The sequence below is a fragment of the Anas acuta genome, chromosome 7 (assembly GCF_963932015.1).
Source record: "Anas acuta chromosome 7, bAnaAcu1.1, whole genome shotgun sequence".
Lineage (NCBI taxonomy): Eukaryota > Metazoa > Chordata > Aves > Anseriformes > Anatidae > Anas > Anas acuta.
In genome coordinates, this window is record NC_088985.1 from 30,231,323 (window position 1) to 30,243,606 (window position 12,284).

Here is a 12,284-nt window from a genome sequence, read left to right on the forward strand (position 1 = left end):
GTAAGAGTCAAGATCAATGTCGATGGAGAAGAATAGTATTAAACTATCATGAAATGCCAATTTCTTAACATTTTATTCTTCCTACTCTCAAAACCTTTTTATATCTAAATAAACCCATTTTATATCTAGTCTTTTAACACTGGGTAGGTACACATAGCTTTGTGACCAAACTGTGCATAAAGCCTGGAACACAATAATAAAGATGCCTTGGGTGAGCCAGCAAATTAATTTTGCTTATGAAGTGTAACTTATAAAGCAGTTTCACTGAGCTGATTGAAGGATGGGTATTCACTTGAGAGATAATTTAAGAAATATTCAGAATAAAAGTATTCTTGTGGCTTCATTGCTGGAGAAAAAAAAAAAAAAAAAAAGTAGGTATTCAAACCTAGTTTCTGTGAGACTTAATCCTAAAAATGTGAAAGCATGAAAGATGCACATCAATCACAAAGAGCACTGCTTGAAATGATCACTAAGACTGAACTACCAACTGCCTTTTATAGACGTTTGTATTTGACATTAGCTTGAGATTTTGTATGACCTTAAAGTCTTGTCTGTAACTCACTGGTTCTCCTTGAGAACTTATAAAACCTGCAGGAGAGTATCAACCAGTATTCTATCTCATGAGCAGGTCAAACGAGTGTTTGACTTTCCCATGTATACTTGTCACAGGACACTGATGGCTTCAGGTGTAATTGCTCCCCTCTGACTGATTCAACTGCTGAACTAATCAATGTATTTACATTAATTTTCTTAAAGTCTGAAACTTCAAAACTGATTCCATGCTTTTTCTTTCTTCCCCATCTGAATTAAAAAATGTAAAGAAGCTCACTTCTTGTCATTGCTGATAGAATTTAGGTTTTGCCTGGCTTCTCTTTTTTTTTTTTTCTTTTCTTTTTTTTTTTTTTTTCTGAAGTTTCTTTCATCTTTATACAAACCAGAAGACAAAGTGTAATTTACTCTTGATGCAAATCTGCAGTTTTAACATAACTGTTTAAAAAATTTAATTCCATTTTTTTCCCAATGATAAAATTCTGCAAAGGAACAAATATTTCAGTAAAAGTCTGCATATTCTTTTTTTGTAAAATAGATTTTACACATTAACTTATGCATGTGGATGAAAAGATAGAACTGACCCTAATTTGCTTTTCTCCAGATATTTTTGATTAAACAACAACAACATTATTTTCCTCCTTTGTTTGTAAGTTCTTTCTGAGTCTGGTAAGCTTTCTTCAGCTTTTTCTGGTTTTGTTGTTTTGCAGTTTGCTTGCCAATACTTATTGAAGATGATGGTAACAAACCTGACTCACTGCTGTAGCAAAATACAAGCATGGGTGATAAGAAAGTTGAGGTTTTCTATGAAGGTTTCATGTAAGATGGGTTCCAATGAGTCTTCTGTGAATTTAAGTTCTTTCTAAATTAAAAAAGAGTAGAGAAGAGAAGACACATTTTTAACCTTACAAAAGTGATGCCTCCCAAGATCTGGCATATTGGTTAAGACAAATAAGAACAGAAAATTGTAACATGCATTATTCTCTTAACACTAGAATCTGCTGAGTAGGGATAAATTTCTTTTACCTCATGGAATAGACTGATGGTTTTCATAGTGTCAGAAAGGCTTAGAGTGGCTCAGGTATCAGTATCACTCAATGAAAAATTAGCATGGGATTTAGAAAAAAAAAAAAAAAGTCAGATATTGTCCTCCACCCAAGGTGTTATGTGTGTACTGGGAAAGAAAAGGGAAAGACTGTACCCCCCTCTACTTGTAAAGTTCATTAAGAAGCCTGTACACTGCACACCATAAAGCCTGTGTGCTGCCCCTTGGTATGTTGAGCTAGAACAGCTCTTGAAACTTCACGCTGGTGTTATTACCTCTGCTACAGCAACCTACATGCTAATTTTACCAATATGTCACAAGGCAGGGTGACAGATCTAAATACCCCTGGAAGCAGTGCAGAGCTTGGCCCCTTTTACTTACTGAGTCTGATAATGTCTGTCCCAAGGAAAAGGGCATGGAAAACATTTTTTTTTTCTCATAATATCCCTGCAAAGAGGTCAACCACAAAGGTAGTATTTCTTCTCCCTTTTCTATTCAGCTGGTTGTATAGTTCTCAGCATCACTGAAAAAACACATCTGCACAATATACCCTAAATAAGCATCCTTTTTGAAAGATATTCTCTGCAGCAAGGCCTGATTAGTATCAGCCTGTAGGACAGAGGAAGCTGAACAGGGAAGGGTGTGTGTGTGTGTGTGTGTGTGTGTGTAGAGAAGGTAAATGGATTCTGCTGTGTTCTTGTCCTCAGGGTTCTGCAGAAATACTCAAAAAAATGAAGACATCTGTCTCTGAGGGCTTTTTCCCTTTATCCATGCCACCGTGCCTCACAACAGCAAACATATAGATCTTTAAATATACTTAAAACCGTTTTGCTGATGAACACAAATGTCTCAGTATTTTTGAATACTAGAGCTTAGGTTTTGATGGTAATAGCTAACAATATGACGGAAATATTCTTGAAAGGCTTTGTTTGATATCCCTTCTTCGTTACTACTCTATTCTGTATTCTCACTATCTGTTTTTATCTAGTGACTTAAAACTTTTGAAGAGTTATTCAGATGCTCTTAAGTTGTTAATTCTACGAGAGATTTTTAGTACGTTAGCCCCTCAGAAGTGTAAATGTTTTCTATGTCAAGAACTGGAGGGATGAAGGGTGTAAAATGTTACACTTCCAAGAAAAGCGGAACTTACAGATATGCATGTAACGATGAAAGGATTGACAGATCTGACTTTTCTCAGCCAGATCTGTTAACTTCATCTGATGTAAAAAGAAATCACATCAAATGAGGACAGAAGAGAACCAATATTGGCATTTGTACATCATTCATTTCCCAAGGTTATGAAATGTCTAATGTATCAATGTGACATACAACAGCCAAAAGGTTTGCATTTCTTCATTGCTTTTTAGCCAGGAGATATCTATACAAGGTTTACCCCTTGCTGTTCTAAATCTAGGAACATTTATAATTTTGTTTAGGCTTTTAGATAGGATTGTTTAAGCAGTAGGAGTACTGTCATACTGTTCTCTGCACCTCTTATAACCATCCTAATCCATTTCTGATGGCCTGTTTGTGCTTTTGTTCTAAATTCGTGGAACAACCATGCCCAATATAGGTTTCCATTTCTCTTGCATTTTCATTTTAGTTTTTACATATTTATACTGAAGAAGTTTGGCATTTAATGGACAAATGCACACTGATCATTGTGCTTATGAAGACCTTTTGCCTGGTTAAGGATTGTTGAGAGCCTAGCTTTGCTTTGAATGTTGATTTTTACAAACTTGGCTGACTTTTGTAGATCTGAAGCAAAATCTTTATTCAGGCTGAGAAAGAGATGGTGCAGGCTTTAGAACTTTTCTGGTTTGTATAAAGGAATTGAGAAAGTGGAGGAGGAATGTATCTTCCTGCCATGTTAAGCAAGAAAAAATTGTTCCAAGTGTTTCTGAGATTAAAGAGTAGTCTCAAACTGACTTTGTGTCTTGGACTAGAATCTTGTATTAACTGTGTTTCTGGTCTCATAATGTTATTTAACAGAGGACAGTTGTTCAGTAGCCTTAATCACATGTAATATTGCACAATTAGCAGACTGTTCAGCAAAGGCTTCAGTCTCAGCATTTTTTCATCAAATATAAAGCAGCAACACAATTTCCATTTCCTCTCATTGCATGAACTCAACAATTCATTACAAAACACACACAAAGAGATGCTTAATAGCTAAGAAATGTGTCTGATCCAGAACAATGAAATGATCTATCTCAGCTCTGTTAGGAAGACAATGTACAGACTCCTGGACTGAGAGAGGCTGTGGTCCTCCTGACAGCCTTTGGAATGGAACTGGATGAATCGCTTTTCACCTCTGCTTTCCCCACAAGCATTTTCAGGTGTTCCCTTAATTAAGATTGTAAAGTGCATGAGGCAAAGACTGTTTCTCTGTAGAGACTTTGGTTGGACTCTTATGTCACATGAAGTACAAATAGATACTGATGGGTTTTTGTTGTGTTCCTTACTGTAGTACTGATGTACATTGATTTTTATTGGAAATACTGGTGAGGATTGAATGGTATATTTGGAAAAACTGGCCAGTCTGTCAGGCTAAAGCACAGCCAACCAAGCAGTTCCTCTCACTCCAAGGGTGAGAGCTGCAGAATCTGGGGAAGGGTTGACCTGGAGACAGGTCCAACACAGGTCACTTCAGACCTGCCAGTTTTGAAACACCAGTAGGAGATGAAATTAAATACTTTTCCTTTATCTTCTTGGAAGAGAGACATCACGTCATAAATTCTCAATTTCAGTGTTACGAGAAAGTTTCAGAGGCTTTGATTGCTAATGTCTTCTTTATTGCTAGACAGCGAGGCTCATTATTTTCTGATTATAGAAACACATTATAGCAAAGTTGAAAAAAATGGGCTACGTAAGGCACATTTTGCTGAAAAAATGGCAACTTTATTACGATTATTACTTCTGTGCTGCTCTGGTTATAAAGGTGGGAACTTTTCTTCCTGCTCATGGTCTGTAAGTGGAAGGCAACCTCTTGAACTGTGGAATGAGAAGATGGAGTGAGTCGTAGGAAGGCAAGGGCTCCTGAACAAGTCGTGACATCTCTCCTAGCGCTGACCGTGACGATTTTAAAGAAAACTCCCTGTGAACTTTGCAGGGCTGGGGGCCAGTACTGAGGCAGGTAAGGGGCTGGGGGGTGCCCCTGGGGATCTGTGATGGCCGAGGGGGGTCAGGTGGTGGGGAGAAGCCCCGAGCTGGGGGCTCCCTTCCCTAAGGGACCCACGGTCCCACCCCAAAACCCAAAGGGGAGCAAAGCTGGAAGGGGGCCGGGGGCCTCCGAGGTCCCGGCGGCTGCCGCCTTTGTGAGGGGGAGCGCAGATGAAGGGGTGGGGGGATGAGAGGGGCAAGCCGTCGCCGTGCCATTTCACACAACCCCCCCCGTTTTGTTTTTTTGCAGCGTTTGGGGGAGAGGTTTGCGAGGTTTCCAGGCGCAGGTGGCTGTGGCTGGAGCTGCCGGGCTGCCTCTGCCCCGGCTCCGCGCTGAGCCGGCGGTGGTCGCCGTCCCCCTCAAACCACCACCACCAGACCCCCCCCCCCCCCCGAGCCCCCTCTGAGGGCTGGTCGGCGGGGTCCAGCCCCGAGCAGCCCGAGGTTTAGCTCCGAGCTTGCTGCTCCGAGCGGAGATTACAATTAGCCTTTAAAAATGGCTGCTTGGAAGCTGTCAGCCGGGGCCGCTAACTCTCCTCATCCCCTCCCAGCCTCCTGCTTTTCATCCCCACGGGGGTAACGACGGAGACGGAGGAGGGGGGGGGTGGTCTCGGAGCCCCCTGATCCATCCCCAGCCGCCTCCCCCCCCTCAGTGCGGGGCTGCCGTAGCGGCCCCGGGGCCCGGCCGCCCTCGCTGAGTGGCGAGAGGACGGCGGCGGCCCCCGCCTCCCCGCGCTCCTCCTCGCCGCTGCCTGCGTGTGTGCCGCGGGCGGCGGGGCTACAAAGGAGAAGGGGGAGGCCGGGGCTACATGGTGGAGGGTGGCGTGCCTGTGTGTGTGTGTGTCTGTGGGAGAGAAGGGGGGGACGCGTCTGGCGAGGAGAAAGCCCAAGGTCAAGAGGCAGCTCTCCTCCTCCTCCTCCTCCTCCTCCTCCATGGAAGAAGACGATGAGCCGTGAGGAGGAAGGACGAAGAGGAGAAGGGGCGGCGGGCTGAGGGCTGCCGGGCTTCCCCGCAGGACTGAGGAGCCGGAGCTGAAGGGGCCGGAGGAGACGGCGGCGGGGTCGGGAGGAGGGGAGGAGAGGAAGGCCAGGAGGAAGCGGGGGGTTTGAATCTCCCTGCCCGGATCGTTTCTCCCTCAGGGGAAGCTCCTGGAGCGGCGCTGCCCCCGCTGCCAGCCCTCCGCGCCTCGGCCCATGGCCCCCGCGGCGAGGATGGAGCCGGGCGGCGCCCTGAGGAGAGCGGGGGCTGCCCCCGCGCCCCCCGGGGCCGGGAGCCCTTTCCCCTCCGCCTGCTGCTGCTGCTTCTCCTCGCTCCTGGATGTGAACAGCTGGCTGCTCTTCTACGCCTTCTTCTACCTGGCCCTCTACGCCCAGGTGTCCCAGTCCAAGTCCTGCGACAAAATCTCCTGCTTCTCGGGTCATTGTGTCAACTCCACCTGCGTCTGCGACCAGGGCTGGGTGGGAGACCAGTGCCAACACTGCCAGGGCAGGTTCAAGTAAGTCTCTGCGTATTACCGGTCTCTTTCCCTCCTTTCAAGACCAGTGCTAGCTCTTTTCTTGCTGTTATTACCTGCCTGTGTATTCCCGTTGTTATCCCCCCCCCAACCTATGTCTGCTGTGATGTTTCTGCCCGGTGCAAGCGTGTGGCAGAAGTTAGGGGTGAAATAGGCCCCTCTACCTCACGCTCCCCCCTCGAAGGATACAGGACACGGTCCTGGGGTGGAAAACTGTGCCCGGCGGTGTGAGGCTGGAAATAGGCTGCTCCGTGCCGGGGGAACAGCACGAGGAGCAATCGGCCTGGAGCTGTGTCGCTGCTGTCCCCTCTGGAGGTGTCATGGAAATGACATGGGTACTTCACGGGGCTGCCCAGCGAGCAAAAATTACTGGTGGATGTGAATGACTTTTATCCTTCTGGGAAGTGACAGTCATTTGCTCATTTTAGTCTCGTTCCCTTTGCTCGCAAGTGTTTTACCCAAGTTTGGGCACATTCAGGGTGACATAAATATAACTGTTACTGAAATGTACATCACAAGCGATGAGGCTCGCAGGAGATGCGGTGGTATGAATGTAAAGCATCTTGGCCAAGGAGTGAGTGGTTAGTGATGCTGGAGCTACCCTCTCATTCTTAAAAGTGGATGTGATACCGAGTCATTGATCAGCGAGACAAAACCGTACACTGACACTTGCTTTTCCCTATGTAGTTGAAGAGAAGACTTAATTTATAGGGCTGTCACTTCCCCCCGCCCCCTTTGGTATCAGGGTGAAGACTGGCAGTGAAAAATGCTGTTGCAGCTAACAGTTTGCTGTTATTTCGCTATATAACCTTGGACAGGACATCTCATTTCATTCCTTTGCAAAACACCACTTAAAAGCAGGAACTCTGTTTATTAAGTATATTGATGTCTACAGCTGGAAACTGTCCTAATATTTGGCTAAAACAGTGAATTGGTGAGGCTGTATCTTACAGAATTCAAATTCCGTCTTTGGAAAGTACTTTAACAGGTTAAAGTTGCCTATTTTTTAAAACGTGTTTCTGAGGGCTAAAATCAAGCTATGTAACTCGTGTCTTTTAAGTGTTTTATCTGTGTATTTAATCACTCAGTTCTAAATAAAGGCAAGGTAAATCAAGTAATATGTTAGCTTGGGAAGTTGAGGAGTAGCTGGCATGCAGACATGTTAGCTGAAACAAGGCACATGCTGCAGAGAGAAGCTATTTGCTGATACTGTTTGGTGGGTTTCTCTGTCAGGGAAACTGTAACTGAGTCAAAAAGGAAATAGAAGGCAAATAGATACATCCCATCTGCATGTGAACTTGGTGATATCTTTTAAAGTTGGTCATCAGCTACCTGCAAGTATTGAGGACGTGGGGCTGGCCTGTGCCCTGGCACAGCAGGCGAATGCCATAGGGATTGCGTGGGGAGAGAGCCCCAGGTGAATCTTCTTTGTGTGTGCTGGGCAGCAGCGGGCAGAGCATTTCCGTGCTGTAAAGAGATTACTGGTAGCCTTTATCTCGACACCAAGCACAACAGACTGTAACACTGCAAGGGCTGAAGGAAATTTTAATCTCTTAAATTTCAAAGCTTTTTGTTAGCCTGTGTTTTGAATGGTTCCTGGAGCCTTTAGTGAGTCCTTAAAGGTATATCCTTGATTACTTGTTAAAACATTTAGGTTTCTTTACATTGTTTGCATTTTCAAGTGAACTTAACGAGCAGAAGAGGCATGGTGGTTGCATTTTCTTAGCTCACTTCTGGTGGAAAGTTAATAATCCATCCCCACCTAGAGGAAGTTCTGCCGGAGTGCTGAAGGGGCACCTCTTCTGTGCTCAGCTAATGCAGGGTTAATCGATGTACCTTTGGGAGTTTTGGAGAAATCAGAATAGATTTCTCAACTCTTCCGTATTCTTTCATGATTATTTTTAGAAATGCCAGTGATGCTTGCATTCAGATTTTTGTCACAGAAGCGAGCTTCTTCTGTCACATTGGAAGCCTGTTTTTTGCTGAAGACGCTTTCAATACCAGTATCTTTGATAGCTCATCTTTAATCTTATAAGCAAAATAGACTCTGCCATGAAAAATAAGCGTTCTGAGTTTTAATGCTTTCCAAGCCCCGCGAGCTGGGGATGATATGAAATATGTTAATGCTTGCTGCGATGCGAGCAGCAACTCAGAGTGGCTGTGTTTCCAATCTTGAAAATTCAGAAGGGTGTCGAATGGTTGATGAGCCAAGGCTCCGTGTTTACGGAAGAGTTGGAAAATGAACGTTAGTCTACCTTATGGCCAGACTACTGAAGAGCTTTCTGACTCCTGCAGTTATTGGTAGCCTAATTTATTATCATGGAACTTTCCTATATTGTTTCCCTTTGTCTGAGTATCTGGGTGAGTATCTGCTTTATGCTCAAGTAGCCATGGCTGGATTTTTGCAGCTGTAGGACTCTTACTTGACCAGTTATGTAGGATGTGCATCGCCTTGGAGCAGTTGCTTCTTGCAGGAAGAATTATTATGAAGAGTGCTTCAGAATAAAAGAAAGATTGAAAAGTATGTTTGGCTATTATAGCTACATTAAGCATTATGAATTGTAGGTGTGATGCATACCAATGGTAATAGAACATTGTATATTTTGAATATTTATGGTATTTCATACTTTCAGCAGTTTGAAGTTCCTGGATGTGCCTATATTATGCAAAATTAAAAATGAATTTTTAGTGACCTAAATAGGACAGTGTAAAGCCTGTTTTCTGACACTAGATCAACTGAGGAAAAAAATTTTAAGGGCAAGCTTAAACATAGCAAAATAAATGTGTCTTTATTCTTCTTCATATAAATCAAATGGGGTTATTTTTCCTCTTCTGGGAATGAGTGACTTGCATTAGCAAACATGAGGAACGTTACCGTAAGAGAAATACTCTACCTAGGGGCAGCTTGGGACCATTAATTCTTTTGTGACAGATATGTAGCAGTTTTGCCTTTCCTTTTATTTCTTTTCTAGACTGAGAAATAACAGCATAGTAGAGAGACATCAAAAATAATTGATCAATCTTAGTAAGCAGGTGTCAAAATTAATTGACAAAACTACAGTAACCTTGCATTTCCCCTGCAGAGCTACTGAGTAAGTAGAATACTTTGCAAATGGATGAAAGAAGGGTGGATGGAGGAAAAATGAGTGAAAAGACTTTCCAGCACTATTTTATTACTATTATGTATCAACTCTTGCATTTATTCCTTATATTGTGAAGTTTGTGGTAACTTGTTGTATATATAATCAGACCAGTGGTGGTGTTCTCGCTGTGTCACATTCACGCCCTCTCAGGAGGGGCTGGACATTGTCTCTGCCTGGTGGTCAATTACTCTCTGGTCAAAAGGGCTGTCTGAATGCAATGCTGCCTTATTTCCTTCTATTTTAAACACTGTTTTCATTGTGTTCTGACATTAATTTTTTTTTTCTTTGTACCAAAGTGAAAAAGGGGAATTTAAATATAAAAAGCAAGAGAAAGGAATTCTGATTGCTTGCTTACTGGAGACAGGTGAAAGACAAGAAAGCCAAAGGGGAGCAGGGCCTTTTTTTTACAGCAAGGAGCCTCAAACAGCTCTGTTCTCAAGATGTTAAGAAAAACACAAGCATAAAACCACAATGCTGAGTTTTCTTTTCACCTGGTCATTTTACTGTAGGGCATTAACATTTTTTTTTTTTTAAGCAGTAATATTCTTTATAAGTTTTTGTGACTAAACATGGCTGTCCCCAAATACTGTACTCTTAATATTACTTGATTTTTTCCTACATCATTATGAAAGCAAAAATCCTTTCTATAGTATACATGTTCTTTGAATTATAAATAAATAGCACCTCAAGGCCTGGATTGGAAAACACTTCTCTCTTTGGATGTGATCACGTTCTAAGGAATATTGAAAGTGATTGTTAGGTTCATACATGGAAAAACAAACAAACAAACAAAAACACAAAAGAAACAAACAAAAAACCAAACCTGCAGATGGGTTGTTAACAGTTCCACTGTATTAACATTTCTAGTATAGGGCCCATTTATTTAAGACAAACAAACAAACCCATAAAGAAAACAAACAAACAAAAAAAAAGTATGTTAATCCCAAGCCAGTGTTTGGTAGCTGCTTTCTTCTGAAATGAAATTGCCAGCAGTTGTCAGATCGACCAGAACAGAATTACCATGCTCTGTAATACTTGGCAGCTGCAGCTCTGATGTTGCAGATGCTAATGGCTTTGCATATTGCAGTCAATCCAGACTTCAGATCATACTTTCTGATCTTTCTGTTGCTGTTTTCCCTCCACCACCTTCCTGAGCGAGGTCCAAATTTTTTGGACGCCTGAGTGAGAGATTCTGCTTTGCTAGTGGGCAGTGGTGATGTACTAATGCTTTAGTCTTGCTTTGCTTTGTTTGAAATTGTGTTTCCCAGACATGTTGAACTTGCCATCTGTGTGTGACTTCTGTGCCTCCATGGACTGCTGTGGGCAGCGCAAGGCGGTGCCCAGCCTCCTGCCTAGGAGAGGATGTGATTGTTCTGGCCATGGGTGATGTTCACACCCCTCCCTTCCTGCAGAAGGGGTGTTACTGCTGGGCAGTGCCAACCTGTTGCTGGCTGCTCCTCTCTCCCATTTCACCTTTCTACAGAGAATGTGTCAGCTCTTCCCCTTGGTCTGTGAGCCACCAAACAGCTGCAGCTTAAAAAGGATAATTGGGAAAGTACAAACACTTCTTTAAAACAGAGGTGTTTTCTTGTCTGTGAAAACTGCCAGTTATTGGGAACAGCTCCTGTAGATTCTCTTCAGTGGTGAGGTGAGGCAAAACCTCAGAAACTCAGCTGTGCCTCTGCTCTGGCAGTCCCATGTGCTATTGATTAGCAGGCAGCCCAGGTACTTGATGGCCAGAGTGACCTGGAGAATAGCTGAGAGAAAATGGAGAGTTTGGGCCTGAAGCCAGGTCAGGAAGCCCTCTGATGAGGTATGAATTGGTGTCTAGCAGCTACATGTTCAAGTGTTCAATACTATTTCAGACCAAATAAGCTTTAGCCTATCTAATTAAGTTTTATTAAGTTATAATTTTATGTGCAGCACATGCTTTCCTGACCTTGCTACAGTGAAATTGTGAGAAACAAAATGACTGCAGCTGCTGCTTGGAGGGATAGTAAGGAAAATACTTCTATTGTACAGACAGTTCCCTCTCTTCTAGTAAGCTGTATCTGCAGCTGAAACGTTTGCTGAAAACTTGGTCTTGAATATCTTTTGCTGAGGGATAGGCTTTTGCTATGGGTACAGGAAGGTATGTAAGTACTAGGTTGAGCTAAAGTGATTTATTTTAACAAAAGTAAGAAAATGACCTTTGCATGTTGAGCCCTGGTCATAAATTAGTGAAAAATCCAAGCGTGTTCGTAGTTGCCTCCTGTAATTAGCAGGGCTTTGATGTTCCTGCATGCTTCCTCTGCACTGCCTCACGGGCATGTGGTGACATTGTGGTAGGCAAAAGTCTGGCAGCAGGGTAGTGCAACAGTTTCTTCTGCTCAGGGAACAGTAAATGGCTGGTTACAACATCGTGCCAAACTGCATCTTAACTGCAGGAGGAATAGTAGATCATGAGGAAAAAAAATAATAATAATTAAAAAAAAAAAAAAATGGGGAAAAAAATAATAAAAAAACCCTTTTGTATAGATTTTTCTTCTTTTGTTATTTTCCTAAAGGAATAAAAATACATTTTTTAACTCTGTACCGTACTATCTTGCCAGTTATTGGCCAGTTTGTCCCTTGCGTTTCCATGCAGGTGTAGAAATTTCTTCCTGTTAATCCCTTTCTTGAGCTGTTGCAGGGTCTGTGTTAGGAGCAGTGCTCCTTCCTTTCTCTCTTTTCCTACTGATCCCTTAAAATGTCTTTCTTGTAGTTCAGTGCATGTTTTGCAAAAGGAGACAGGAATTGGGAAGGAGGAAGCTGGGTTAACGCAACATCGTTTCTATGGGCAATAAGGATAATACAATTTAGCACTTCCTAATGTATTCCTAGGCTTTTCTT

At 43.0% G+C, this 12,284-nt stretch overlaps 1 protein-coding gene across 16 annotated transcripts in view; it reads left to right on the forward strand.

Annotated features, from left to right (window-relative positions):
* Positions 1-5,238: 5,238 nt before the first annotated feature.
* Positions 5,239-12,284, forward strand: part of ATRNL1 (attractin like 1) — a 487,687-nt gene continuing 480,641 nt past the window's right edge. For 2 of the 16 annotated variants that reach the window (XM_068688793.1, XM_068688795.1), the window contains exon 1: positions 5,239-6,252. In XM_068688793.1, coding sequence (XP_068544894.1) covers positions 5,951-6,252 — 302 coding nt within the window. In that variant the 5' untranslated portion in view covers positions 5,239-5,950. Of the gene's footprint in view, positions 6,253-7,779; positions 7,893-11,040; positions 11,227-12,284 lie in introns of those variants that run through there. The other 14 variants (XM_068688794.1, XM_068688797.1, XM_068688790.1 and 11 more) reach the window with 10 other exon arrangements.